A 13,426-nucleotide genomic window follows, 5' to 3' on the forward strand; every position below is an offset into this window, starting at 1 on the left:
TACTTTCAGGTTTTTAATGGTTCTGGAATTTTCCATATTTATATTCTTATTTTTCTATTCTCAACATTGAAAAAGTACCCACATTTTGTCATGTTACAACCAAAAACTTAAATGTATTTTATTGAGATTTAAATCGGATAGACCAACACAAAGCGGCACATAATTGTGAAGTGGAAGGAAAACGATAAATAGTTTTAAATTGTCTTTTTACAAATAAATATCTGAAAAGTGTAGCGTGCATTTGTATTCAACCTCCTTTACTCTGATACCCCTGACTAAAATCTAGAGGAACCAATTGCCTTCAGAGGTCACCTAACTAGTAAATAAAGTCCACCTATGTGTAATTTAATCTCAGTAAAATACAGCTGTTCTGTGAAGCCCTCAGATATTTATTAGAGAACCTTAGTGAACAAACAGCATGATGAAGGCCAAGGAACACACCAGGTCAAGGATAAAGTTGTGGAGAAGTTTAAAGCAGGGTTAGGTTATAAAAAAAATCCCAAGCTTTGAACATCTCACAGAGCACTGTTCAATCCATCATCCGAAAACCGAAAGAGCATGGCACAAGGCAAACCTACCAAAACCTACCAAGACATGGTCGTCCACCTAAACTGACAGGCCGGGCAAGGAGAACATTAATCAGAAGCAGCCAAGAGACCCATGGTAACTCTGGAGGAGCTGCAGAGATCCACAGCTCAGGTGGTATAATCTGTCCACAGGACAACTATTAGTCGTGTACTTCACAAATCTGGCCTTTATGGAGGAGTGGCAAGAAGAAAGACATTGGTGAAAGAAAGTCATAAGAAGTCTCAGTTGCAGTTTGTGAGAAGCCATGTGGGGGACACAGCAAACATGGGGAAGAAGGTGCTCTGGTCAGATGAGACCAAAATTTAACTTTATGGCCTAAAAGCAAAATGCTATGTGTGGCGGAAAACTAACACTGCACATCACCCTGAACACCATCCCCACTGTGAAAATGGTGGTGGCAGCATCATGTGGTGGGTATGCTTTTCTTCAGCAGGGACAGGGAAGCCGGTCAGAGTTGATGGGAAGATGGATGGAGCCAAATACAGGGCAATCTCAGAAGAAAACCTGTTACAGTCTGCAAAAGACTTGAGACTGGGGTGGAGTTTCACCTTCCAGCATGACAACCCTAAACATACAGCCAGAGCTACAATGGAATGGTTTAGATCAAAGCATATTCATGTGTTAGAATGGCCCAGTCAAAGTCCAGACCTAAATCCAATTGAGAATCTGTGGCAAAATTTTAAAATTGCTGTTCACAGACAGGGCAATCTGACAGAGCTTGAGCTATTTTGCAAAGAAGAATGGACAGCAATGTTACTCTCTAAATGTGCAAAGCTGATAGAGACATCCCCAAAAAGATCTGCAGCTGTAATTGCAGCAAAAGGGGGTACTATGAAGTATTTACTCAGGCGGCTGAATACAAATGCACGCCACACTTTTCACATATTTATTTGTAAAAAAAAAAATAAAAAAAAAATAAACGAAAACCATTTATCATTTTCCTTCCACTTCTGTGCCACTTTGTGTTGGTCTATCACATAAAATCCCAATAAAATACATTTATGTTTTTGGTTGCAACATGACAAAATGTAGACAATTTCAAGGGGTATGAATACTTTTTAAGGCACTGTATCCCGTTATCCTAGTAGCAATTAGTCAATTTTCTAGATACAGTCGTTTATAGTAAAGCGCATTGTGGGGGTTTTTGAATACATTGAGATTTTGATGTAATCTGCATTACAACGGGGATTATAGTGGTCAAATATAATTAAATAAGTATTATAATAATATACTTATACTTATAATAATAAGTATTTAACCACTTCAGTCCCAGAAAGATTTACCCACTTCCTGACCAGGCCATTTTTTGTGATATAGCACTGACAATTATTTAACTGACAGTCACGCGGTTGTGCAACGCTGTACCCAAAGAAACGGATTTATTTCTTTTTTACTAGTAATGGTGGCGATCATTGATCTTTAGTGGGACTGTGACATTGCGGCAGACAAATCGGACACCTGATTTTTTTTTAACTTTTTTGGGAACCAGTGACATTATTACTGTGGATCAGTGCTAAAAATATGCATAATATATTGTACTAATGACACTGGCAGGGAAGGGGTTAACATCAGGGGCGATCAAGGCGTTAAATGTGTTCCCAGTTTGTGTTTTCTACCTGTATGGGGGACTGTGCGACTGGGGCAACACACAGATCCTGCATAGCAGAAAGACATGATCTGTGTGATCTCCCCTGTTTACACAGGCAGATCCCCATTCCGTCACTGTGGGGAATGATCACGGGTGGCCGGCTGACATGGAGTCCACCGGACCCGCTGATTGGCTACCCCGTTGGTAGCCAAAAAGCGAGATCCCAAGCCATAGTACAAATACGGCAATTCGCGGGATTGAGCCACCTTGCCGCAGTATAATGACGGCGGCTGGTCGACAAGTGGTTAACTTCATTGTAATGCTGTAATATGCAAGGGTGAGATGACCCGATGATTCAACCTTCACGATGACTGCCTGTAAACAAGTCAGGGCTCTTAAATCATGAAGCTTGTCAATAGGTTCCACTACCTTGAAGAGGTCACGTGATCAGGCAGGGACGCAACGCGTCAGGCGGTGCTGGTTACATCACTCCCGGTGTCTCCTATACCTGGGAGAAGCGGTGACGAGCTCTCAGTGTAAAACCTTCCATTGTGATCTAACAGGATGTTTGAAGTGTGAGTGGGCATTTTTATATATGTTTTAATAAAGACGCAATTTATTATTTTAAGCGATATTGCGCAATGAAACTATCTTTTATGCTCTAAACAATTACTATGGAGTGATCGCGACGGTGGTGGCTATTGAACCACTAATCATAAATTATTGCTTTTGGAGCAGGTCTGTGCAGATGAGAGTCTAGTGTGTGTGTATGTATATATATATATATATACACATACACATACACATACACACACACACACACACACACACATTTCTGACTAATGGATCAATGTTTATCAGTCACGGGACTTTATATGAGATATGTTGCTGTAAACAAATAATCTGAAATGTGTATAAATATAATTGAGGCTTTTATTTATCCAAAACGCATTTCCATGGTCTAGAAATGAGGACATAAAGAGGGGGAGAGGGGAAATTGGGACTTTATATGAGGCAAAGAATGTGTAAATTCATCTACCTCCATCCCTAATCAAGTATTGTAGGAAAAATAGGGTGGGACTTTGAATGAAGCATAGCTGCAAGGTAGGTATGCAAGGACATATCTGAAATTCATTGGCTAGGTATAGGAAACGATAATAACATAGGTAACAATAATATGAATTGATTATATTTCATATATGTGTATACATAAGTACATATTATAACAAGGTTTACCATGATAATCAACATCAGAAAAAATTGCATGATTAAAAAAGACAGAAATAATCTTGAATGGATTGAAGCATGAGACATTATAAATAAAGTCAGGGAAAATTTCAGACACATGCTTGCAAATGGTAGCATAAAAGCGCTCTACGCGTTTCGTGGAGTTCATCCACTCATCAGGAGCAGTTCCAATGAGTGGATGAACTCCACGAAACGCGTAGAGCGCTTTTATGCTACCATTTGCAAGCATGTGTCTGAAATTTTCCCTGACTTTATTTATAATGTCTCATGCTTCAATCCATTCAAGATTATTTCTGTCTTTTTTAATCATGCAATTTTTTCTGATGTTGATTATCATGGTAAACCTTGTTATAATATGTACTTATGTATACACATATATGAAATATAATCAATTCATATTATTGTTACCTATGTTATTATCGTTTCCTATACCTAGCCAATGAATTTCAGATATGTCCTTGCATACCTACCTTGCAGCTATGCTTCATTCAAAGTCCCACCCTATTTTTCCTACAATACTTGATTAGGGATGGAGGTAGATGAATTTACACATTCTTTGCCTCATATAAAGTCCCAATTTCCCCTCTCCCCCTCTTTATGTCTAGATATTAGGGATGGAAGCATAATACTGCGGTAGCATTCAATTATTACCTTTAGTATTTCTGACTGCATTTGTGATCGGGTCAGCATCTTGGGCTTTTTATTGTATACATTATATACTTTTTTCTGTTTTGGCTGCTGATGTACATCTCTAGTTCCGGAGCTGTGATGCGCTCTGGGGCCCTCCCCCTTCCCTCCGCCCTTTTGGACGCAGCGTCGGGGGCGGGTCCTCCATCGCATCGACGCCACGCCCCGTGCGCCGTGCGCATGACGTCACTTGTTGACGCCATGTGGCGGGTTGCCGAGTGTCCATCTGCGTTTATTAGGAGGTGGTTTGGGAGCCGGCTGCCGAGGGCTATCAGCTATTCGGACGCTGACACCGCCACCCCCTGGATCTCGCAGCGTGACGTAGGCGGTCTCTGTGGCTATACCGTACCACTAGTTGACATGTGCCGGTTGAACTATGTTCCTCACTATCTTATTGTATCCTGTTTGACACTCACTCACCTCAGCTATGGTAATTATAGATTTTTTGGATTATCTTTTGCGTTTCACTGTTCACACTATATATCTTTTTATTCATCATTCACACCAATTATATCCAACCTACTTGGCTTAGCTATATGCCTCCTTTCATTTTAATGATTTTACTCACTGGCTTCACTACCTCTTGGCACTGTAACTTCGTTTCACTTGTTCCTGTACAGATATAATTATACACTTACTTATTCTATTCCTTTACAAAGGTTCTTTGGAAAAACTTTTTATATATGGTTATTCTGGGATTACAGGGCCCTAGATGTGTCACTCCCAATCAACTGTGGTGCTCTGTGGTCATTGAGAATTTTGCCTCAGCTCCGGTGGAGATTTGTTTTTCACAGCGCCTCCATTTGTCAACAGTTTCTTTCCTAAGAAATAATCTTATTGTAAGTAAGAGTGTTTGAGGGAGCTGAGTCTCCCTCCCTCTCTCTGTTCCTTTGCCCTTTGTGCTTATTTTGTCTGATCTTCATGCATTCACTTATCTCTTTGTAGATAATTTTAACCTTGGAACTGCTCCTGATGAGTGGATGAACTCCACGAAACGCGTATAGCGCTTTTATGCTACCATTTGCAAGCATGTGTCTGAAATTTTCCCTGACTTTATTTATAATGTCTCATGCTTCAATCCATTCAAGATTATTTCTGTCTTTTTTAATCATGCAATTTTTTGTGATGTTGATTATCATGGTAAACCTTGTTATAATATGTACTTATGTATACACATATATGAAATATAATCAATTCATATTATTGTTACCTATGTTATTATCGTTTCCTATACCTAGCCAATGAATTTCAGATATGTCCTTGCATACCTACCTTGCAGCTATGCTTCATTCAAAGTCCCACCCTATTTTTCCTACAATGGTCTAGAAATGCATGATACAGTTTACAACATACCGTATTTATCGGCATATAACACGCACAGGTGTATAACACGCACATTCATTTTAAGAGGGAAGTTTCAGGAAAAAACTAAAATTTTTGTATTGGTGTATAACACGCACACGCTATTTGCACCCGATTTTCATGATGAAAAAGTGAGTGTTATACGCCAATAAATACAGACTATATTTTATATATATATATATATATATATATATATATATATATATATATATATATATATATATATATATAATTAGCTGACATCTTAATAAACATACCCCAAGAACATTCAATAAAAATGAAATAGTCATACAGACACACAAATAGGTAGATGTTGAATGAAATAGATTGAAACCGAACTGTCTTGCCATCCAAAGGTTCAAAACTCTACGCGTTTCATGAATTACATTCACTTATCAGGAGTATGGATGCAAAAACGTATCACTCTAAGTACAGAAAAATGTGTATATAGATAACTTGAGAAAATGCATAAATAGTGCCCTTCAAAAAAGGGAAGAAATTATCAGAGATCTGGATTATGTTACTTACAGGTAGGCTCATGTTTCACGTCGGCTCCCCTGGGGACGATAGAAAAGGAAGTTTGGGCTTCCATCCTTTTCTATGGTCCCCAGGGGAGCCAACGCAACATGAGCTTACCTGTAAGTAACATAATCCAAATCTCAGATCATTTCTTCCCTTTTTTGAAGGGCACTATTTATACATTTTCACAATTATCTATATACCTCACTTTTCCTGATGAGTGAACGTAACCCACGAAACGCGTAGAGTTTTGACCCTTAGGCTGCCCAAACTGTTTGGTTTCAATCCATTTCATTCAACATCTACGTGTGTGTGTGTGTGTGTGTGTGTGTGTGTGTGTGTGTGTGTGTGTGTGTTATATATATATATATATATATACACACACACATACATATACATACACACACACGTTGTAAACTGTATCATGCATCTCTAGACAACGGAACTGTGTTTTGCAAAATAAAAGTTTCAATTATATGTATACACACTTGTTTACAGCAACATATCTCATCTAAAGTCCCACTGATTTTCTTTTATATACAATGGTTTTGTTGCTGCGGCTGTGTCAGGTCATATCTTTTTCCCACATTTTGTTATAGATCAGTGTTGCTAAGTCGATTACTATTGTTGGTTTTGTATGTACAACAATTCACAGGTTAAAAAAGTGCACCCCCAGCTTTACTTACCTGAGCCCTGGAACTTGTCCTGGCGGGGGACGCGGTGTCTCCCTGCCCGGGGTTCTCGGCTCTTGATTGGATAAATTGATAGAAGCGGAGCCATTGGCTCCCACTGCTGTCAATTAAATCCAATGACGTGGGCGCAGGGGCCGAGTCATACATTTGGTGTCTGTGGACGCCAAATGCTGGACTCAGGAGAGTGCCCGCAAGGTAACTCCCTCAGGGAAGCACTTCTCCTAGGGGGTTATCTGAAGTGGGGAGGAACCACGAGAGCATCGGGGGGGCCCCAGAAGACGATAATCGGGGGTCACTCTGTGCAAAAACGAGCTGCACAGTGAAGGCAAGTATGACATTTTTTTTTTTTTTTAAACAACAAAGAACCCTTACAATCACTTTAACCACTCGACCGCTGCATGCCCATATACACAATGGCAGCGGTGGGCAAATGGGCGTACATGTATGTCCCCTTTAATTGGTGGGGCTAGCCAGCGCTTGCGCACTACCGCATGATCGCGAACTCAATGTTCCGCCAGTCATGGAGCCGCAAAACGGGGAGATGTAAACAAGGCATTTTCCCCGTTCTGCCTTGTGACAAGACAGAGATCTACTGCTTCCTGTCATCGGGAGAAGTGATCGCTGTCATGTGAGTGGAAGCCCATCCCCCCCACAGTTAGAATCACTCACTAGAACACACCTAACCCCTTTACTGCCAGTGTCATTTACACAGTAATCAGTGCATTTTTATAGAACTGATCACTGTATAAATGCCAATGGTCCCAAAATAGTGTCAAAAGTGTCCGATGTGTCCACCATAATGTCGCAGTCATGATAAAAATTGCAGATCGTCAACATTACTAATAAAAAAAATCCCCTATTTTGGAGACGCTATAATTTTTGTGAAAACCAATCAATATTTGCTTATTGCATTTTTTTAAACCAAAAATATGTAGAAGAATATCTGCCTAAACTGAGAAAAAAAATAAAGTTTATATATATATATATATACATACATACATACACACACACTTTTGGGTGATATTTATTATAGCAAAAAGTTAAAAAAATTGTTTTTTTTTTTCAAACTTGTCGCTCTTTTTTTGTTTATAGTACAAAAAACGCAGAGGTGACCAAATGCCACCAAACGAAAGCTCTATTTGTGGGGGGGAAAGGGACGTCAAATTTTGTTTGGGAGCCACGTCGCACGACCGCGCAATTGTCAGTTAAAGCGACGCAGTGCCGAATCGCAAAAAGTGCTCTGGTCAGGAAGGGGGTAAAATCTTCCGGGGCTGAAGTGATTAATATTGTACTGTCTGCCATTATGTTGTCAAGCACTATGTAAACTGTTGGCGCTATATAAATCCTGTAGAATAACAATCATTATTTGATTTTATGCTGTATTTTTGCCAAGGTGTGTATAATATAGATTTGTTTTTTAATGCTGTATTTTTGACAAGGCTGATGTACTATATATACACATAAATACAGGTGTCATCTATGCAGACCCTTTACTTCCCCTTTAAGGCTCCTGCAAAAAGCAAAGGCAGACTGTCTGGCCAATGGGTACATTCTGCTGACCCCAAAGGGGGAACCACAAGTCCCTGCATGCCCACCAGAGACAGGCCATGCTGCATATACACACACTAGGCCCTGAGCCCACCCTGGGTGTACAGCGGTGGCCTATGCCCAGTGGGGTACGGGAAAGCCTTCGGGGAGCGGGGGACACTCACGCCTCTGCAGCTCCTCCTTCTCCCGGTACCGCTCATAACGATCAGCGAACTGCCGATTAATCTTCAGCTCTGCCATGCTGCTCCGGGACCGGAAGTTCGGTAAAATGCATGACACCCCCCTCCTCAGAGGTCATGCGTTCCAGGAAAAGATCTTCCGCAAATCAGCTTCATGCTCATGCGTTCCAGCTTGCTCCGAGCCAATCATCGATGAGGTAGGTGTGGTTTTCGTGTAGTCCTTTAAATTCTGTAATTGTAATTGCAGCACGTGAAAAAAAAATGTATCTATATATATATAGATATATCTCTATATCTATATCTTTATATAAAAACATAGTACGTGGTCCAGATCTGATCTCAAAGACGATAATGAAATCTCTATATCTATGATATATATATATATATATATATATATATATATATATATATATATATATATATATATATATAAATATATATATATATAAATATATATATATATATATATATATATATATATATATATATATATATATATATATATATATATATATATATATCTATATCATAGATATAGAGATATAGAGATTTCATTATCGTCTTTGAGATCAGATCTGGACCACGTACTATGTTTTTATTTTTTGGCTAGCACAATATTGCATAGGTGTAAGATTTTTACGGTGGCGATAAAACCGGTAAATCTCAGTAATTAATGTGCTAAAATAAATGAATAAAATCAAAAGTGGAAAAATCCACTTTTGATTTTATAAATTTATTTTAGCACATTAATTACTGATATCATCAGGTTAGGAGCGCAACACCACTATACAATATTTTTTACCCGTTTAATTTGAGATTTGTTTGACTCATACGGTGTGTGCAGCACCTATCTAGATGTGTTGAATTTTTCCATAGTAGCACAAGAGCTATACAAAACCGGTAGGTCAATGTCCGATTCAGCAGAATGATTGTATCGGACATTGCGTGGGACAAAAATGGCGACGAGCAACAGATAGTGACAATTTCAACCCAAGTCGATTGTAAAAAATGATTGTACAGGGCCAATCAATGGCAATTGCGCATCCATGTGAATTACATGCAATCGATCTTCATGTAACATGTAAAGTGAATATCAATCTGCACAATCTTGTAAAATAAAGTAGTGTAAACAATACAAAATTAATAATAGCTGCTATCTCTAACAAGTGTTCTCACTTTACGTAAAAGGTGCAAATAATCAATAAACAGGACTGCGCTATAAATCAAAACCCATTAATAATGGTACAAGTGTAACTAACAAAACAGTAATCAATAAACATATATTGCTGAAAGTGTGAAAAAAAAATTGTCAAAGTGTCAAAAAATTAATATATATCGACAGGCAAAGCACTTTGGATTTTTGCACCATTGATAAATTGATTTTTTTAATTCACTTCAATCAGTCACAGATTTAACCGCTTCAGCCCCAGAAGACTTTACCCCCTTCCTGACTAGAGCCCTTTTTGCGATTCGGCACTGCTTCGCTTTAACTGACAATTGCGCGGTCGTGCGACGTGGCTCGCAAACAAAAATTGACATCCCTTTTCCCCCCACAAATAGAGCTTTCTTTTGGTGGTATTTGATCACCTCTGCGGTTTTTTTTTTCGCTATAAACAAAAAAAGAGCGTCAATTTTGAAAAAAAACACAATATTTTTAACTTTTTGCTATAATAAATATCCCCCAAAAATATATAAAAAAAATTTTTTTCCCTCAGTTTAGGCCGATATGTATTCTACATATTTTTGGTAAAAAATAAATTTAAAAAAATCGCAATAAGCATATATTGATTGGTTTGCGCAAAAGTTATAGCATCTACATAATAGGGGATAGTTTTATGGCATTTTTATTATAATTTTTTTTATTAGTAATGGCGGTGATCTGCGATTTTTATCGGGACTGCAACATTATGGCGGACACATCGGACACTTTTGACACTATTTTGGGACCATTGTCATTTATACAGCAATCAGTGCTATAAAAATGCACTGATTACTGTGTGAATGGCACCGGCAGTGAAGGGGTTAACTGCTAGGGGGCGATCAAGGGGTTAAGTGTGTCCTAGGGAGTGATTGCAACTGTGGGGGGGTGGGCTTCCAGTCACATGACAGCGATCACTGCTCCCAATGACAGGGAGCAGTGATCTCTGTCATGAGACAAGGCAGAACAATTGGGAAATTCCTTGTTTATGTAGGCACTTCCCCTTTCTGCAGCTCTGTGACACAATCGCCGGGAGACCGGTGGACATCAAGTCCGCCGGTGCCGCGGGCTATCCCCGCCTCTTAAAGGGGATGTACAGGTATGCCGATTTGCTCACCGCTGCCATTGTGCTGACATATATTGGTGTGCAGAGGTCGGCAAGTGGTTCATATATGAACTTTATATATGAACTTTCAGCAGTATATGTTTATTGATTACCATTTTTTAGTCACACTCAGGGGCGTTGCTAGGGGGTGGCTATTGGGGCTATAGCCCCGAATCTGGGGCCTGTAGCCCAGAGTCTCTTACCGCAGAGTCCCTGCCTAACCAGCAGGTTGTGGCTGCTGCGGTGGGCTGCATGAGAGAGGCGCCATGATGATTGAAGCGCCAACACCAGCCATTGCCCGTGAAAAATCTCTTGCTGTGGGGACACTTGAACAGGCGCGCTCCAGAGCAACAGCTCTGTGTGTCCATTTACACACAGAGCCATGGCACGGCCCCACCCCCTCCATCTTCTGATTGGCTTTTGGCAGGAGCCATTGGCCAGTGAGGCACTCAGGAGTGTGAGTCCCCGGAGAGGCAAGGCTCCCGTGGACATAGCTGAATCCAGAGGAGGCTCAGGTAGGTATTTAGGGGGCTGCTGCACAAAGAAGGTTTTTTTTTACCTTCATGCATAGAATGTACTTGTGCCTTTACAACCACTTTAAAGCAGAACAGTGCCATTTTATAACATTTATTTTGGATAGAATAAGCCAGGGTTAAGTTACCAAGGTATAGATACGTACTAAAGTCAGGTACAAAATGGCATCAGTTTGATGTGTCTTTCATCTGCTGCATTAAATTTCCCTGACTGACAGTCCTCAACATCTGCTTCTTTAAAAGAGCTGGAACAGCACATCTTGAACCCCCAGTCTGCTTTGAAATCTATGCCTGGGAGAGACCTTGCTGATGCAGTATAACTATCTTATGTTTTTTTGCTTTGCTCAGTCTTGCCCTGGTATATGACCTGTGATATGTCTGTCACACTGTCTTCCACAACTTTACCTTAGTAGCAGAGTTTGGCTGTTCCTCACCCAGTTTTAGGCCTCTTACACAGTTATTTTAGTTAATGACTGTGTTACAATCTTTTGACAATCATTACCACCTGCTTGGGGTCTGGTGTCTGTTCTGCAGTTCCTATAGACTTTCCAGGCTCAGGGCCTATTTCTATGCCACTTCAAAGTTCCCAAAACAGTGGAAAATCTCTCCCCAATTTTACACTATGCAACAGAATTGGGGACAAAGCCACTTTGTGGCAAACAGGTTCCCAGCTGGTTTGAAAAAGTTCACCATTGCTGTGGGGTACTTATTATAGTAACCATGCATGCACACCACACCTCCCTGGTGCTGGGCCAATTGTTCCGGATTCACAATTATGGACTATGGTAATAAGGCTTCCAGAATCTATGAGAGCATGCACACTTTTCCCCCTTACCTTCACCACAGAAATTGGCATGTCTGGATCTGCGTCTAAGCCCGGGAAAGCACACAAGCGCATGCATCAGACTAAACCACACTCCATAGGCTCAGGAGTCAGGGGGCATGTGACAGCAATGTAACCCCACTCATGGCATTGCTAACATTGGGGATGCCCATGGGTTCCCCTGAGACTTCCCAGCTGGGACCACTTTACAGGACATGGCCCTCCAACCACTCAGGCCATCCTCTCAGTGCTTCCCTTGTGTAGTTTTACTGGCTGTGACACCAGTTTTGAACTGGTTCTTACACTGGGTGGTATTTTGGGTGTTAGGAATCTCAAAGCTGTGTAGAGGACTTTAATGGCAGAATAGTATTCCACAAGCTCAACAGATTGACTAGCTGACTTTGGATCAGCTTGACTCACCCACTTTCATAGGTCTGGAGTCCTCAGAAATTGATCCATAAAAGACTCGCTCCTTGATTTGAGGGCCTGGGAGCACTTCAGGCTGCAAGCAATGTTTGACTAGGTGATTACGTCATACATTTTGGAGCAAGGAGATCCATCTGCCTTATAACCAAGTAACTCACTAAGGTTGTGACCCGCAGATACCGCAAGATCTCAACTTTTAATTTGTCATAGTCTAGAGCAGGGATATGCCATTAGCGGACCTCCAGCTGTTGCAAAATTACAAGTCCCATCATGCCTCTGCCTCTGGGTGTCATGCTTGTGGCTGTCAGAGTCTTGCTATGCGTCATGGGACTTGTAGTTCTGCCACTGCTGGAGGTCCGCTAATTGCGTATCCCTGGTCTAGAGCATTATCAGAGGTCATGCCAACATACGCCTTTTGGGAGTCTCCCGCGAACAGTGGTACAACAAGCGCTGCAGTAAACATGTGCAATTTGTTTCCTAAGGAATCCAAATTCGGATGAAATTTAGGTTATTCGGAGATTCAGATATAGAATTTCAGATTCACAATAGTATCAAATTTCAACGAATCTGAAATAAATTATTATAACAAAATTAATTATCCTAAATCAAATTCGAAAATCAATTAGAAATGGAAACATATTGCAATAAATACAGAAAGATATGAAAGTGAAATAAGATGGTGATTCCTACTAATGCCGAGTACACATGTTTGAATAGTCTGCCGGACCACAGTACGCTGGACAATTTGATCGTATGTGGGCTCCAGCGGACTTTTTCATTGTAAAGTCTGGCGGACTTAGAAAGTCGTTTTGATTCAAAATTTGTCCGCCGGACTTGGCTTTCAGCGGACAATCCGTTCGTCAGTGTGCTAGTCCGGCGGACTAAGAATGACTTATGCTCTGAAGCAAGTACGAGAAGGAAGCTATTGGC

At 40.4% G+C, this 13,426-nt stretch overlaps 1 protein-coding gene across 1 annotated transcript in view; it reads right to left on the reverse strand.

The window, feature by feature from the left end:
* KRI1 (KRI1 homolog) overlaps positions 1–8,548 on the reverse strand; it is a 50,991-nt gene extending 42,443 nt beyond the window's left edge. Inside the window, exon 1 of the mRNA XM_077470233.1 lies at positions 8,397–8,548. Within this exon, the coding sequence (XP_077326359.1) occupies positions 8,397–8,472 (76 nt within the window). The 5' untranslated portion in view covers positions 8,473–8,548. The remainder of the gene's footprint in view (positions 1–8,396) is intronic.
* Between the last annotated feature and the right edge of the window lie 4,878 nt (positions 8,549–13,426).

Source organism: Lithobates pipiens, unplaced genomic scaffold (genome assembly GCF_037356315.1).
Source record: "Lithobates pipiens isolate NorthernLeopardFrog02 unplaced genomic scaffold, aLitPip1_a1.2 Scaffold_8, whole genome shotgun sequence".
NCBI classification, from domain to species: Eukaryota; Metazoa; Chordata; class Amphibia; order Anura; family Ranidae; genus Lithobates; species Lithobates pipiens.